At 35.6% G+C, this 17,089-nt stretch overlaps 3 protein-coding genes and 1 non-coding gene across 4 annotated transcripts; 2 read left to right on the plus strand and 2 right to left on the minus strand.

Annotated features, from left to right (window-relative positions):
* The first annotated feature begins 1,614 nt into the window (after positions 1-1,614).
* LOC147763187 (carbohydrate sulfotransferase 10-like) lies at positions 1,615-3,475 on the plus strand. Its single transcript, XM_087007731.1, has 2 exons — positions 1,615-1,797; positions 2,373-3,475. Exons 1-2 carry the CDS (start codon positions 1,645-1,647, stop codon positions 3,168-3,170), a joined length of 951 nt encoding a protein of 316 aa, XP_086863857.1. The 5' UTR covers positions 1,615-1,644; the 3' UTR covers positions 3,171-3,475.
* Positions 3,476-3,621: 146 nt separating this feature from the next.
* On the minus strand, positions 3,622-8,077 carry LOC106168421 (N(4)-(Beta-N-acetylglucosaminyl)-L-asparaginase). The gene is made up of 8 exons (XM_013547457.3): positions 7,929-8,077; positions 7,150-7,303; positions 6,244-6,356; positions 5,639-5,751; positions 5,204-5,394; positions 4,686-4,793; positions 4,333-4,466; positions 3,622-3,950 (listed from the first exon to the last, which is right to left on the minus strand). The coding sequence occupies exons 1-8, from the start codon at positions 8,056-8,058 to the stop codon at positions 3,859-3,861; spliced, it is 1,035 nt and encodes a 344-aa protein (XP_013402911.2). The 5' UTR covers positions 8,059-8,077; the 3' UTR covers positions 3,622-3,858.
* A 197-nt stretch (positions 8,078-8,274) lies between these two features.
* Positions 8,275-8,346, plus strand: Trnae-uuc (transfer RNA glutamic acid (anticodon UUC)). The gene has a single exon. It is a non-coding gene; the product is annotated as a tRNA-Glu (tRNA).
* A 944-nt stretch (positions 8,347-9,290) lies between these two features.
* LOC106168430 (uncharacterized) lies at positions 9,291-13,436 on the minus strand. Its single transcript, XM_087009439.1, has 5 exons — positions 13,315-13,436; positions 12,340-12,869; positions 11,791-11,923; positions 10,149-11,641; positions 9,291-9,957 (listed from the first exon to the last, which is right to left on the minus strand). The coding sequence occupies exons 2-5, from the start codon at positions 12,709-12,711 to the stop codon at positions 9,337-9,339; spliced, it is 2,619 nt and encodes an 872-aa protein (XP_086865565.1). The 5' UTR covers positions 12,712-12,869; positions 13,315-13,436; the 3' UTR covers positions 9,291-9,336.
* Positions 13,437-17,089: the final 3,653 nt, after the last annotated feature.

The raw sequence follows: 17,089 nt of genomic DNA on the forward strand, positions 1-17,089 counted from the left end.
GCTCAACTAACCTAAATGACGATGTTACCTGTACTGTAGTATTGTACATTCGTAAAATAAAGATTATTATGCTGCTAAACACTAAGACGACATTCAGAACAGTGGAATAACTAGTTCAATTAAGGCGACCCACTTTAAAGCTCGCCGTCTAATCCCGTAAAACACTGAACAGGTTCCCCGCAGGGATTACGCATCAAGTTTTCAATTTGGTCGGCCATATGTGATCCACGGACTAGTAAGTCCTCTGTTGTGAATGCAGCCTATGTAATATTGCATCACAATTGACAAATATATTTTGTGCACTGTCACAATACACACTATGTAAGGAAAAACATGTTACTTATCCTCCAACTTACAAGAATGACAATTATAGGATAAAAATAAAACCCCAGGTGAAGTGATGCGGTTATATTTTTTCCTTCTGAATGTTTTTCATTTTTTACTCATTGACACTTTCATTGTATGACTTTGAACTCCAATGGGCCTGCATCTGTGCCCGTAGCCTCTTCCACATTAACTAACTTAAAGGAATTATAAAAGTTAAGTTACGATTATGCGGTTTTTAAGCATCACTGTATACTATTCTGTGCACTGTCATGGCATGGTTATTTTCTGTTTTTTTATATATTTAATGGCATTGCTTCCGTTTTTGAGGCTTTATGTAACTCGTAATAAAACTTTGGTTCATTTTGCACATAGCCATGCTGGTTTCTCCAAGTCAATTCGCCTTAATGTGCATTGCCAGCATATTTATAGTGTCCATTTTAGTTTATGTATTACCCTCATCTTCTACAGTGTTTGCCATAAAATGTTACTTAAGACAATTTACATAAGAACTGCACAGCTTGTCATTCTTTATCTCAAAAACCTAGGAATAAGACCTATGTTATTTGTATGATCTTCGGAGTTTAGGCAAATATACATGTGTAATGCAACTAAAAACGACCTTCGTCATTGCCATAACTGTCTGCAATTTATTGCTGTTGTGGATTTGGCTGGTCAATAGAACAGGTAACTTTTATATAATTTTTATGAAAAATAGTTTAAATGACCGATGATCTAAGAAACATTGCATTGAATTATAGACGTTTGGAAAACACACATTTAAGAATAGGTGTTTGAAAAAGTTTGTGTTAAGCAATCATCAAACTATTAAATGTCAAACTCCCAATGTTAGTAAAGAGAGATGTTTTGACATAAATTGTTCTCAAAGTAAAATAGATAAAATTATCAAGTAATCAAAGCTTGCATTATTAGTATATGTACTTTCGGTCTTTTTCCTTTAGATCTTGAATGCATGATTCGTAACTGTTGAAACAAGTAGCAAAGTTCAGTATACTTTTCACCAGCATTTAAAAATATTGACGTATGGTTTCGACGATAATCAACTTAACAAGTGGATTTTATAATACTACAGAAATAGAGAGATATTTTTGCTCTGTTTAATTATTACATGAAAACTGTTTGTGGCGAAGGGAGTCACCGGGATATTTATTCATCACTGGAAAGTAAAGATAATTATGCGATAAAGCTAATAAATTATAATAACAAAAAGAAAATTAATTAACTGAAAAGCAGGATGTAATTATTAAAGGTAGGGGTGCAAATGCTTTACCGAAACACCAAAATAACCTCAGAGATTTTATGATTTGCGTATATATTCCAGGTATTTATAAATCCGTATCAATTCAACAAGATGCAGAAGCACGCCAGGGAAGTGACACTGCTCTCCGAAGTAATTACAGTTTACCCAAGTACAATAAAGAACATCTTACCGTAAATAAACGGATCTGGGAGGTATTTATTCTACTGTTCATTCGGCAATCAGCTCATTAATTGGTTTAATAATTAATTTATTCATTCATTCTATCATACTTGTCTGTAGCAGCTGGTTTTTGTGTTCAGAATTCTGCTCTTCTGAAAGTCAAATAACAGCAATGCGTTTTATTACCTTTATCCAATTAATGTGTGGTTTAGAAACATATGTAATTTAAGCTGGTTCTGTACTGCTACTACCCTAATACGGGTTTGGTCAATAGATTGTAATGCTGTGAAATGGTTTGGATATGGTATATCTTGGTATTCAAGGGAAAGTGTCTTCAGGAAGACTTCCGGAAAAAGTACATAATTGTAAAGGCACAATACTCATCTTGTGGCTTAAAACAATCCTTCTTTGAATTTCTGTCGTTTACGTTGTGAGGTCGACTTCACGCGAGAACTATAGTTCTGAAACTTTTGTTGACCTTGCGATCTTAGCTTGTCCTTTTAGTTTGTCCTGTGTTTTCATTGGCCACACCTTTAATTGACCTTATATTGTGTACAAAACTTAACTTTTTAAACGCTCATACTTTTAAAACGAACGCATTTTTCAGTCATTCGGTTGGGACAAGGTACCTCAGAATTGGGTGTCTTCCATGATCAGGCGAAAACACAGGTTACGAGACAGATGCAGCACCCGCAAAACTACTCCATTCAACTATTTGAAGAAACAAAAATGGATAATAGTGGATGACAAATATAAACTGATATTGTGCACAATGCTGAAAGCTGCAAGTCGTAACTGGCGCAATGTGTATCAGATTTTGTCCGGACGTCAGGATCCAGCAAATGTTGTCTTCCAGAGCCGTCCAAATTATTACACACAGTTGTATTCCTATGACAGCAAGAACAACAGCAAGCGCTTAGCAAATTATCTGAAGGTCTTAGTGGTGCGAAACCCACTAGAAAGACTCGTGTCGGTGTACAAGGAACAAGTTTTGTTTAAGTTTTTAGGTCCTAGAGTGAAAAATTATTTAAACCAGCAATATAACAGGCACATTACTTTGCAAAAACATATTTTATTTTCGGATTTTCTGCTGTATATTGCAGATAATGGACCAAATAATATCCACTGGGCTTTGGTCGAGGATTTTTGCAAACCATGTGACGTTCAGTATGATGTCATTGTTCATCATGAAGATCTAACCACCGACGCGCCTAATGTAATGCGTCTACTGGGCGCCGAACACTTGATAGCACAATTCCCGTCATCTCATCGCGAGATCGAGTCCTACCGCAACGAGACTCTCATACAAAAATACTATAGTGGGGTAGATAGAAAACTACTTCAAAAGGTCTGGGATATATACAAGGAAGATGCGAGTTACCTGGGATATAAGCTAGGTCTTTGAATGTACACAATAATGCGGCACATACACGATCTATTTGGTCAGAATGATTATCGAAACGGCAACAATTGTTCAGATATTGCTGGAGAGTGAACGCCGACTTCTAAGCCGTTGTCTCAGATTTTCAGATAAAAAACGGGCTTATCAGTTTATTAAACCAAACATTTGCTAAACTCAGTTAGGTTTACAATAAACTTATCGTGGCTGTAAAATATCATTTGTAAATTATTGATTTCGCATGCCAAGATCACATGCATTTAAATTGCATTATTACCATCCATACACTAACGACTACAAACAGATGTATCAGAATTTCCGACATAAAATCAGGTTTTAAAACTTGATTTTTATAGCACTTTAAAGTAAGCAGAATATGCACGTATGATAAATTCAGCTTGGTCGACTTACATTCCATAGAATAATATCTTTAATATCGTATAACATAAGCACATAATATATTTTAAAACAACCAATAACATTTTATTTCTCTTTTATATCTCGAAACATGCATACTTTTCATCATGTTTTAAAATTCGAATGTTTTTTTTTTACTCAAGAAGACGTTTGTTTTCTACCCAATAAGACTTAAATGACAAACATCCTTTGTGAACAATGAATAAATATACATTTAACAATTGAAGAACAATGGTCCAATAAAGCTGCTACGCTCAAACATGACATGCTGCATTTGCTAGATGCACTTTACAGACACAACAGTAACTTTCTGCAGTTTGGGGTTTATAACAGAGTAAGGGAATGCTGGTATGCCATTGCATGCTGCACCTAAAAATTAACAAAAAAATTTGGAATGTTTTTTGGAGCTTGTAATTTCACTAGTATTTGACATGGATCTGAAATATTATGTAACTTTGTTTTGTTTTGGTGCCATATGATCTGTTTTATGACAGCAGCAAAACCCAAACTACATAACAATGAGAGAGCGATAAGAGAATGCCAGTATGCCATAAGAGAATGAAAAGCAATACAATCTGGTGCCTGTCTCTTGTAAAGATAATAAACAATTAAAATCTATGCCTGAATCTAGGACATTCAGTTAAAACCCACCAGATAAGAGATAATCCCACTGTCACATTAATCACTGATTATTAAACCAGTTGACCTTTAAATCTTCTCCCCAATATCAATCTAATTTTTACATGCTTACCAACTTGTCCGTCTTTAGTTACAGCTATAAGTGCTCCTGAGAAGTTAGGATAATGGTGGATTATTCTCTGTATACTTTTGGCTGCAGCGAGGCTAGGGCTATCCCCATTCCTCATAAACTCTACAGCCTGGTAGCTGCAACAAATAAACAATATTAATATAAAATTGTCTACATCTTGTTTCAAAACTTTTATTTTTAATATACAAATTAAATTTTGCTTTTGAATAATTGGTATTAATTAATGAAAGTATATATTCATATTGTTTCGGAGTAACTGAGAATAAAAGTGATGTAACAAACTGGGTTTGTACCAAATCAGGGAAAATGTTATCTACAAATCAGCAAAGGATCACCTTGGTAACAATCTCATCATGACGTCTCCATCCCCAGTTGCAGCAGCGCCCCCTACATCACTGTCAGCATATGAGCCAGCTCCAGCAATGGGAGAATCTCCAACCCGTCTAAAAAAAAAATAAGCAACAATTATTTAGCCAACTACACAATAGTTTGCTTTAAAAGAAGTACAACATTTCAATTATCAAATTTCCTTTGTCATACTGGCTTACAAAAAATGTCCTTTTAATTATTTAGAGTATGCATGATAAGCCTGCTCTAAGTAAAATGGGAGAAACCTGAGTAAAAAATTCAACTGGAATTCAAAATTTTCAGGCAACTTACCATCAAAAAATCAAAAGTGGCTTTTTTAACTTTTAAAAAAGGTATTAAGTATGATACCATCTCTGCAGTAAAAAGACAAAATATCATGATCATGTTTGCATATCATTCTACTTTAAAAATAGCATAAGAAATAAGGCTTACGCGTACATGTACGTATAAGTAAAAAACAATTAAACCACTCATGCATGCCTACCCAGGTACTTTATGATTCATTCCATTTGTTGAGGTGCCTGAGACAACTTTCCTATTCTTATCCACAACCACCATCCCTATAGTGTCATGATTGAACCTGCCAATATCTCTGGATGAGGGAATTCGGTCATTTTGAATGACTTTATTTCTTTTATATGGACCACAAGACTTCCTAGGATTAGGTGAGACATTCTGGAACAGAAATAAAATGTGAACTATGGAAATAATTTTGCTTTTCAAAACTGAACTTTACAGTATTTCTTGATTCAACTACATGAATATTTCAGAACCAGAAGAAATATGTCATTATTTTCAATTCAACACACACAATTATCTTTTGGACCCCATCATTCCATTTATAAAATGTAACTGCAGTAGCTTAATTATGTTTTGATATTAGCCCTGTTAGGGACAGATATTTTTACATACAACTTACTTTTCTGTAGTTGGGCTGGCAATGATTATTTTTCCACTGTTTCCATATATTGATTGATTTGTTAGTGTGTAAATCTTCCTCTTTAAACCCCATGCCAATGGCAAACTGTGTAGCTGAAAACAAAAGTAGTAGAGTTAAAGAACACCAACTAGAATTTGTAACTTGTGAAATATAGTCATACATGTACATGTAGATTTAAGCTAAAAATGTTAGCATTCTCCCCAAAATACAATAGGTGGTGTTTTTCTGGTCTCAAACACAGTAATGTGCCTATGGCCCAATTCAAAAAAGGGTACTAACTAGTCCGAGGGTCAAATATGGCTGAACCACTTGAATAATTCCCCATGGGATATCTATTCAGTGCCTATTAGTGGATTAGACGGCAAGCTTTGTAGTAGGTCACCATATTTGACCCTCGGGCTAGTTAGTCCACTATTCTGAATGCCTGCCCCCCCCCCCCGCCCCCCCCCCCCCCCCCCCCACCACCTAAAAAAGAAAGAACTATTTTTTTTTAATAATCTTTTTGAAGCATCTCTACTTGTACATTCCTTGAATAAACTTGGCCAGGGTGAGATATGTCTTAAAATGTCTTAAAATGTACACACCTGATTCCCCTGCCAGCAGGGTGTGTGTCGTATAATCCATCACAGCTCTAGCAACACCAATCGCATTCTTCACTCTTTTCAAGGCTGAAACTGCACCAACAGATAATGTTTGTCTGTAAAAACAAAATTTACAAATAATTACATTTACCTTTCATTTTTATAAAAAATTCTGCTCAACTGATTGAATAATTTACACCCTGAGTTTCATTGCCTTTGAAGAAGATTCTCTTTCACAATAAAACACTCATCTTATTTGTTAACTTTAAAAACTGGATATTTTGGCACATGGTACAAGCACCTTTTACCAACATATAAAATAATTTATGACATAAAACATACAGTGTGCATAGGAACCATACTAGTAAAAGTTATATAAAAAGGGTACACAACAAAATTAATATAAAATAAGCTACTAGTATTATATACTTTGCAAATAATCTTGAAATAGTCTGCTTTTAGTTTATATTATTTTCAGATCTTCCCAGGTAAAACTTTAATTTGTTGATTTTTAAACAGTCAGACTCAGTAAATTAAACAGGAGCCAATTAAGCAATGTTAGCACATTTTTCAACTGTTAGCACTTTGGCAGACTTAGAGCAGCATATTTTTCTTCCTTTAGGTTCTAGTTCAGGTCTACGTTGTACATTTACCTGTATGCTTTGGTGCACAGCTTGCACTTTATCTACCCGTAATATCATTGCTATGAAGTTTCATTTAACCCTTCATTAAAAATAATGATAATAATTAAATAAATAAAAATAAATAAATATATAAATATATAAATAATATAAAATTAGTTTGGATCCTGTACAAGTACTCTGATATATAGAGTTTAATGTAATCCACAGGTCTTCAGACAGTACAGTCCATTTGTCGTATAACAGTGTATAACACACTTATCCCTACCCATCCATTATCATGGCATCCAGTGTTGTCTCTCCACTCTCATCAGGACTCCCTCCATATCCCACTGTACCATCACACTGGTCAACCTCACACTGACCACACCCAGCAACTACTGCATCCAATACACTGCCACCACTCTGGAGAACCTGCCATGCTGAAATATAGGGGGCGTCTTGATAAGTCAAAGGTTCATTGGTCTGAAATATCCTATTCACGCTTTTCTTTAGTACCAATACATTATATGCTTTATTCATGCACAATTTGGACTGTCAAACCTTCGGAGTAATGAGCCTTAGGACTATTGCTATGGACCCAAATATCACCAACAATATCAAGTCATCTACTGTGTTTCCTATGTAAATTAAGTCCCAGGTCTTTATGTCTAATGGTACAAATAACTAATCGTCCTTCAGTCAGCATGCTGGTAAATACAGGGTTGAATTTTAATCAATGAGGCTTCCAACCAGTGGTCAAATCATTGACCAGTAATTTAGATTGAGCTCAATCAATATTAATATAGCAAAATAAATAGTACTGTACATATATGATAAAATAAATTCAAATGGTGGTCAACTCCACTGTGCAGAAGACCAGTAAAACTGTGTACTGTCAATATGTATGCTTCCAAAACAGGTACCAAAGATAAGCCTCCTACTAATTATTTACAAATAAATATTTTTTTTACATCCTGTCGGAAATTGATGAACCCGCGCGTTTTAACCAAAAATCATGCTTATTTTATTAAGTTTTATTGAGTTTAAATTAATTATAAAATGTACCTGATTGAGTTGCATTTGTAAAGGCCCAAGTATTTATGACAACCGGTAACAAATCCGTGCTAGAGTCTACATTTATAAAGAAAGTGAGGAGTAGACCCATGTTTATAGACAGCGCCATTTTGTATATCATGTGACCACTTAATGAGGTCAGTCTCGTTCCACTTGTGCAGAGCTTAACCACGAGTGTTTCAAAAAGACGACAAATCATTAAAATATATAGGTGATTTAAGACTGTATATAGAACCATGTAAAATAAAGAACTATTTGACTACTTCCAGTTCACCTCCAATCGTCGAAGCCAATTTCTTTCTTTATACATTTAAAATTCCGTGCACCTAACATGTAGTCCGGTATGGTCTAGTGGTTAGGATTCCTGGTTTTCACCCAGGCGGCCCGGGTTCGATTCCCGGTACCGGAACACTGATATTTTTTCCCTTTATTATTTAGTTCAATTCAATTTATTTCTGTACTGGTATATAAATAATCATGACCTTGTAAAATGTAATGTAATAAATTAACTGTTCTAAGGTGACGCCAGAATCATGTAGCACGTTAATTTCACAGAAGATAAATTTACCTCGTAAACCTTGTCTCCGTGACAAAAATGTACATTTGTACCATGCTCAAAACATTTTGATTCTTTTCACCACATCCTTTTATTGCTGTCCTAGTTTTATTAAAGTAGTGTAGAAGAATAATATCAATAAATAAAAAAAATCATAAATACATTCTCAACTGATTCCAATTCTAGGTGTCAACTAAAACATTACTATGACAACTAAAAGTTTTAAAAACAACTTACTAGTGATCACTACAAGTAGGTGGTTGTATGACTATTTGCACTGACCTTAAGTAGAAATTTCAGATTGGAAATGAAAAACAAATGAATAAATAGGAGTGACGTATTCAACGATTTAGAATACAAAATTATATTTACTATCAAATCAGGGTCTTTGCATCGGATTGTAAACATACAACCTTAACCTTGTAAATATTCTATACTAGTACTTATCACATGTACCTTGGTACCCTAGGAATACAATAAAAATAGAAATGTGTAAAATCAAAATTTAACTCAAAATTTCACATTTTGGCATTAAGAAAATGGTGATATACAACATTTATAATCAAAAATTACTAATATTACATCTTTAAATAAAGTAAATTGCACTTCAAATTTAAAGCAAAACCCTCTGCAAATTCAGCCAAGTTGTTTGACCTCAAACATTATCTCAAAGGAATATGCTTCGTTCTCATTCTGTGCTGGAAATGGACCCGAAAGCTGATAAATTTTTGTTTTAAAAAGTACATCCCCTCTGACAAACAATACAGATTTGATCAGCTCTGTGTGGAAGGCTCATCTTACACATTTTGCATTTTATTCTCATAATATAAATGCTGAGTATGTTTACACTGTGTCTACCTCTGACGTTTTCATGCTCAAGTTGAAATTCCACTCCCATTTTAAATGTTCCACTTTTTGTGTTACCGTGACAACAAACTTTATCTGTCCTGGGTAAAGCACACACTCAGCAGGTAACGGGGAAGAAGCGTCCATATTCTTCATAACAAAATCCATTTTTACTTCAACCTGTTTCGAAAGGCAAACATTAGCAATCTCAAAGCTAGCACCATTTCCATGCCTTCTTAAGAAAACTTTCAAGCAGTTCCCATCTTCACTTTCAGCAGGGACAAAAATACTTGTTTTAGCATTTAACATGCGTAATTGTGGCAGTTCATCGACCCAATTAACGGGACGATTAAAATTAAAATCTTTCTCCGTTTTCTCTGTATCGCAAATGCATAATTTGAGACTGACACCTTGGTCTGCACACTCGCCGTATTTAGAGTAGGAAGTTATCCTCTCATAATTTCTAAGTACTAATTTCGTTGTCTTGCCGAGGTAGGAGTTTACTGTGATGAAGAAAATATCCTCCGTATACGGCTTTTCTTTCCTGTGCTGATATTTGTCAAAGGTTGTCACATACAAATCAAATTTTGTTGTGACAGTGTAAACCCCATTTGTGCCCTGGAAAATAAATTAAAATTAAATTAAATTTTTTAAAATAAATCTTATAATTGAGAAGAAAAAATATTTAAATGAAATCAACATGATTTTTCATTTAAACAACAGACCTTGCAAAATATGTAGATTGAAACTTATATGCTTATAGAAAAAAATTCAAATGTAAGTTACAATTTGGCTTGTTTTTTCCTCACCATTTTCCTCATCTCCTTAACATTCTCAAACCTAGTGGCCACCAGACGCCTGCAGGTCCCATACCCCGACTTAGCTGCCAAATCCACATTGTGAAACTGGTCAGTGATCAAGTTATTCAGCTGTCCTAGAGCAAACTCTGCCACCAGTGCATGGTATGTATCATTAGACACCACAGTCTCGTAGCCCTCACATATGCACAGACTGGGGGGAAGTCGTGGGATATCATCACATGTTCTATTGGCAGACACTATGTCCAGCAGCCCCCGGGGTGGTATGTTGAACAGCTTGGCAAGGGCGGTGGCTTGAGGTGAAGGTGGAGTTTTCTTGGGAAGAAGTGAACGTAACATGTAATGCACGTCAAATATACTGACAAGTCTTCGCTGGTTGATTTTTAGGTTTTTCATAGCCTTAGGTCCCAGCTGGCTGGCTACTTGTTCAGGGATGAGGATGTAAAGAAATGGGTGGTACACCTCCAGTCTCCCCTCAATACTCTGTTCTACAAATCTTCCATAAGCGTTCCCATGGTCGGAGAACAGAACTGTGATTGTGTTTTCCTGGTTGGAGACAACCTCCAGGTACTTTGCCAGGTCTGGGTCTAATGTTTGAATTCTAGTGCCATATTCATCATGTCCAACATTTGTAGTGGCAAATGTAGCATATGGCTTTTGTATTACAGTGTGCAGATTTTGGAATTCTGTCAAGTAGTCGAGAATATACTGATGATGGTGACGGCCATTATAACACACAACAGGGAGATGAAAAAATGGGTCCTTTTCACCATAGAATTCTAAAATTGGGCAGCTTGCACAGGTAATGTCAAAGCCATCAATTGCTGCCTTGTCCAGTGCCTCAAGCAGTTTTCTCCACATGTCCTGCCTTGACAAACTTTCATTATACACGAGAAGATCCTTCCCTACACCCCATTCCCTTATCCAACACAGATCTTCCAAAAAAAGTGTTGAGTAACCATGTTTTCTCAAAGGGCCAAACAGTTCTTGATATTTCAGAGGCTTTGGTGGCATATCTAATACCGCAAATGGCTTTTTATCCACATCTGCTTCTCCAGAAAACAGTGCTTGGATAGTCTCATAAGTTCTTGATCTAATGGCTTGAAACAGTTCATATTCAAACACAAACATCTTCTTTTCTTTTCTGTGATGAATTTTGCTCAAAGCTTCGATTGTTTTTGGCATAGATCTTTGGAAGTGTGGATGAGATACGGAATCAATAAAAATGAGATTAAAGTTTATGTGATTGTTCTGGGACTGAGATTGTAGTAGTTGAGACGATGATTGTGTTTTTAACTGTGGTGGCAGCAGCAACAGCTGGGTCGCATAGTCCAAGAAAAGACTGTCCTTGCTAATAGACATATCTTCGCCCATTGCCTCTTGACCCTGTTGTCTTTTGAGAATGCAACGTAAAAAACAAAGTCCAAAATGTCTCTTTGGTGACAAAGGATGGATCAATTTGGCAAGAGCTTCTTCAAGGGATCCTGTTGGACAAGTAATTAGAATAAACAATGTTTAAATAAAATCCAGACAATATAGGTATGTTTAATATCAATTACTTTTGTTTTATGAAAATATCTTAAACAGAAATGAGAGAGAGAGAGAGAAGAATTAGCAACCAAAAATACTTAACCGGTTGAAGTATAATCTGTCCACTTGGTTTCTCCAGTCTTTTCATTGATGACTCCCAACTGGATGTCTCCTACACAAGTCTTCTTGATTTCACTGGCACTGCACTTAACATGGTAATCCTCCACTGAGATTTTCTGGAAGAATACAGAGAAGAAGTTCATCAGCCACTTCATGTTATAAGCATAAAGTATTTTTTTCTTCAACTAACAGCTAAATACTGAAATTGTTTCCCTCCGATATTTCAATGTCTATCAGAACATCTTCATCAGGAATGGGGGGGGGGGGGGGGGGGGGGGGGGGGGGGGGGGGGGGGGGGGAGGGGGGGGGGAAGGGGGAGAAGTAAATCTTCTGAATAGAGGCTTATTCACCTGGATAGTCTCATTCCCTGATGAAAATGTTCTCACATACACCGAGATACTGGAAGTAAACAATTTCAATATTAAGCTATTCAATATTAGATTTTTAATTTAGCAATGATGAATATTTCACAATAAATCATATCATGTGATCTTGGGACATGATTAACAAATTTTAGGCATTCAGGACAAACCTTGATCTTGCAAAAAAGATATTCTGTCTGATGATCACAGGTGTCTACAGTCTTCCCTTTGAAAAGTTTCTCTGCCAACTGACAAGAATTAGGAGCAGGGGGGATACGCTGACATCTCACAGAGGGGTCCATTTGATTACCACCATACCACGGTGGGGGTGCCCTACTGGGACACACCCCCTGTGAATTTCCTGTTACAATCTTCCTAACTGAGGGGATTTCATGATTCACAACCTCTTGGCTAGGTATATGGATGGTCTGAGGTTGTTTGGGTAACACAGCATTCAGGCTGTATCTCATAATAATGTATAGGACAACAACAGCACAGCCTGCTTTAATAAGGAGGATTGTTTTCTTCTTTGGACAGAGCATGGTATTGGTGTTAATGAGATATCCCCTGCTGGTCCACAGGCATGTGGCACTGGTTGTGATACTGGATCTGGTTGGCTACATCTCAGAGTACTTCATCATATGTACCCACATGTACCGTGGTACTTGTGATATTATCATGAGGTGCGTTCTCCATGGCCCTGCAATATTTAAACAGATCAATGAATGTAAACATGTACAAAAACATGCAAATGGAGCTTGATTCTAGTTCAGAAAAAAAAAATTAAAATAAAAACTTGTCAGGCATTTGAAAGGCTGTGGTTTTTAGGTTCATTGACCAATCAAGGAGACAATCAAGCATGTCCCAATACATTAGGCAATCTGAAAAGGTGAAATATAGGTGCGTCGGGTGAGACATAAGAGCAACTCCTGTTATAATTTTCTGCACTTCGCATTCAAGGGTTTATTGTTACTGAATGATGTTTAAAATGAAATGAGTGGGGAATCTTTTCCATTCAATTTAGTCGAATCATCGACTGACAAGTCAAGCGTATCAAACAAAAGCCGGAAGGTAGGGTTCCTGATCATGTCTTTCCATATGAAACTTAATTAAAAACAACACTTCCATTATCAGATAGCACTTGCCTGAGACACAATCGGGGCACCTTATTTCTATGTGTTGACATTTTTCAAACCACGTTCACGTTCTTTCATTCTGCTTCCGGCAGTCCCGCATTTCACAAATACTTCCGGTGTAAACATTACCACGTGCTTTTGATGCTATTACAGAATGATTCATACACCATCAATCCATGATGTGGGGTACAGTCATAAAAAAGATTTTGATAAGATATGCACTACGCAAAAATCATCTACCGCTTTTACCCTTTTAGTATACTTAAGTTCGGATCATAGTATCAAAAATTCTGATTTTTTAGCTATAAATTCTCACCCCTAGCAAAAGAATAATAACGGACTAAATCTAAAGGAAAATACACGTACAGTGTATAATATATGTGTGAAAGTGCTCAAAAATGATAAGTGGTATTCACAGGGAGGTAAATAAACATATATCTCCGAAAATACATACTAGTAGGCCTATTGTAATAGATAAATGTTAAAGAGACCACAATAGAAATAAAACAAGGACTTTCATGTGTAATTCTAGGATTTAATAACAGATCTTAGCATCAGAAATAAATTCACATATTCATTCACAATTAAATCAGACCATTGTTCATGCCGGTGTAAAAGTCGATGGCATCGCCAATAAATATTTTTTCAGCCTGATGAACGTTATTCTATAGGTACTGGTATATCATTCTTTTTACTATTTTTTTAAGCTATCTGACTATCTTTTATAGATCGAGTCTTGCTTAGTGATACAGATAAACGTTTTTACATTCCTGACTGTAATCAATAAAAGATAATATTACTTTATATCTGATCAGTAAGAAAACTTTGCTTTACGTTCTTGAATGACATTATTTACACGTAAAAATCTTTCTCTACTTCTATGGAAAAATGTAGACTGGAAAAAAGCTATTCTTATGTATCAAAAATAAATGAGCCCAAGGATTTTGTGCATGAGTAACTTGTTTCAGAAGATTTGTCAAAATTTTTAGTTAACAATTTTTTCAGTCCTTCTCATAATCACTTGACTAAATTACCTTTGTTAATTAATTTGATTTTCTACTAATCTTACTAACACAACAAAAATTGTTTACATGAGAATATTTATGCGTTGTATTTTTTAATATTTCTAGTCTTTCACCAGTCGTTACAAACTCACATGCTTGCACGTTACTTCTTTTGAAAACTTTACCAATCAGCAATGACCTTACGGTAAACATTAAAAGAAATCAACCGAAAAAAAGGAACGGACGGACTCACAATAAGCCATGTCGGTTGCAGCATTTAGGTTTAGTGAGAAATGGTTGATCACAGAACTGGTGTTAGTGGAGTCGGACCAGAGAACCCGTGAGACTTAAACCTGACTGATTGGAACCGCCAACCTTTGCTGTAATCGATGCAAATTTCATTAACTTCTTGGCAATATATACGCTGCAAAGCCGTGTAAAACAAGCCATAAAATTTGATTTGCTACAGCCTATTCTCTGAAATTAGATATGAGCGAAACAAGACATCTGTGCCGTTGTGGGACTGATGGTAAAGATATACTACTGTTAATGTTAATTGAACCGAAATAGCAATTTCTCATTATTGAAATCATTAATAAATATTCAGCGGCTCCAGAAAGCTAGCATCTGAGCCGAAGGAAGCTGACCCATTCGCATCAGAACGGTACATAGAAAACGGAGAAAAAAAAAAACGTTGCGCTTGTTTAGGGGCTATGCTCATCAAGTCCAGGTAAATAAATATTGAAACACCTTAATGAATATTAAGCTTTAAGATCACTCGGTGGAAAAATCCCTGCGAAACCACACCTCATTTGTCTAGTTCTCAATGTTATCTCATACGCATTGTTCCACAATCTCAGCACGCTTTGTCTGACAAATATGTCACATAGAGGTGAAAACAAAATTAGGACCAGTGCCCTACCATTAACTTCAATCTATCGGTGATCTACTGCTCTACTGGAACCCGGGGGGCGTTGCTTATTGTCTAAGCTGAGGCGTCTACCTGTGTAATGCAGTACTTTCTGCCCTTGGTGACCGGACCTAATGTTGTGTAATGGAATTTTTGACTTCATTCACCAGGTGTAAATCAGCGACGGCGGCGGCGGCATCGGTATGAATATCAAAGGGACGGTGACCGCACTGCATAAGCAGACAATGTCGTATAGGACTATATTTATTACTAAAATTACTTGTCCTTAATTATCAGTTTGGTAATTTCTGAGGCTTCCTTCTTAACTTTTAAGTGTAATATTGATGTGTGCATTGGAATTGCACTCGCACTAAACCAATTTAAGTATCCAGTCTAATGGGTAGAAGACCGTGATGGAAGTGGTGAATTATTTCATTATCAGTGATAACACTGAAGCACCTTTCAATATGTTATTTGATTTAAAAAAATGAAAAAAAGGCCAATATTGTATACATGTTTACTTGCATTCTTAAAAAGTTAAAACTTTTTGGTTTAATTTCAACTATTTTTGAAAATAGCATTTTAACAAGAAAGAAAAAAATCTTTTACTCCGAATAAACCCAATTGCTAATTCCAATCCAAGAAAAAAATATCATCGTTACTATCTATGGTTTAGCACCTTTTAGTAGACCCATGTTCTTTATCTTCATCTTTTTATTTTTAAAATTTAATTATTTTATTTTATTTACTTATAATTTTTTTTTTTTTTTTGGGGGGGGGTGCATCTGGGCAAGATTTTTCCTGTAGCATTCTTATGCCTTTATTTCAATTTTTTTACATCGCGCTCCTGACAAATTTTGAAGTGCACCCACAAAAATGTTTTTTAGAGAAACAAACGTGAAAGAGAAAGGCGGTAGGTACATACACTAAGTGTAAAACGTTTTTATATACATGCTTTTTAAAATTTTGCTTCTCCATACAACTTTCAAAATAAAAAAATTCAGTGCGATATATTTTGTCATTTGTTTTGAGCAGTTAAAATGCCATTGTTCTCTTTTGTACTTACGCCCATATCACGTGCGGGAGCGAGATACTCACGAAACCGATCTCACCACAAGTCGCATGCCTGGCGTCCCAAATCTCTGTAAATGTTGTTTAATAAACTACCAATGAAATAAAACCACAATAAATCGGGAAAAGCTAATTCAAGCTCAAAGTTATCCTTTAAGGGCGACAGAATGTCTACATGGCTCAGATTTCGCTACGGTTTTTAACGGCATTCACTTGGGCGGGCTCGGATGTGAAGAAAGCACTAGAGCGAAAAACCGGCAACCGATATAATAGCATTTTGATTGATAAAAAATGTAAACATGGTTATAAAAGTAAATTTGAAAACCAATTTAGTTTGTTTGAAGAGAAAATTAATTCTTCAGCAACTAAAACCTCATCTGCAACTTTTTTGCCCTTTTTTTACATGGTAAAAATGCAACCAATGAAAATAGCATGCTTTTATTTTATTCATATAAACAATGTGACCTTTGGTTTTTCCTGAAACTCGAAAACTGTTGTTTTTAATTTAAAAAAAAGCATTTGGAAACCCTACTTAAAGTATCTCATTGTATTTCATCTTTTTAGGTGAGGAGATTTATAAATTTATTAAGTTAGCTGGGTGTTAGCAAATGGAAACGCTTCTCTGTAAGGAAAGAGGATAATGGTCACCTCGAAATAATTTGATATGAATTAATGGTCCCATGTCTTGGAAGGGAAAAACACCAATTCTTTAATACTGTCAAAAATGGATAATTTGCCATTATCAAAAAGATATTCTATTAAAAATAATTGTCACACGTGAAGCATGGAGATTTTGAAA

This window comes from Lingula anatina, chromosome 3 (genome assembly GCF_051362555.1).
Source record: "Lingula anatina isolate TDL-2025a chromosome 3, LinAna3.0, whole genome shotgun sequence".
NCBI lineage: Eukaryota > Metazoa > Brachiopoda > Lingulata > Lingulida > Lingulidae > Lingula > Lingula anatina.

Excerpts from the sequence above, each read along its gene's own strand:
- LOC147763187 (XM_087007731.1), top strand. The coding sequence starts at position 1,645 with ATGATTTGCGTATATATTCCAGGTATTTATAAATCCGTATCAATTCAA. Across the intron at positions 1,798-2,372 it reads TAAATAAACGGATCTGGGAG|TCATTCGGTTGGGACAAGGT; the intron begins GTATTTATTCTA and ends CGCATTTTTCAG.
- LOC106168421 (XM_013547457.3), bottom strand. The coding sequence starts at position 8,058 with ATGATATACAAAATGGCGCTGTCTATAAACATGGGTCTACTCCTCACT. Across the intron at positions 6,357-7,149 it reads GATGCCATGATAATGGATGG|ACAAACATTATCTGTTGGTG; the intron begins GTAGGGATAAGT and ends TTGTTTTTACAG. Across the intron at positions 5,395-5,638 it reads GCCAGCCCAACTACAGAAAA|AATGTCTCACCTAATCCTAG; the intron begins GTAAGTTGTATG and ends TTTCTGTTCCAG.
- LOC106168430 (XM_087009439.1), bottom strand. The coding sequence starts at position 12,711 with ATGCTCTGTCCAAAGAAGAAAACAATCCTCCTTATTAAAGCAGGCTGT. Across the intron at positions 11,924-12,339 it reads ATCTTTTTTGCAAGATCAAG|AAAATCTCAGTGGAGGATTA; the intron begins GTTTGTCCTGAA and ends GTATTCTTCCAG. Across the intron at positions 11,642-11,790 it reads GACAGATTATACTTCAACCG|GATCCCTTGAAGAAGCTCTT; the intron begins GTTAAGTATTTT and ends CTTGTCCAACAG.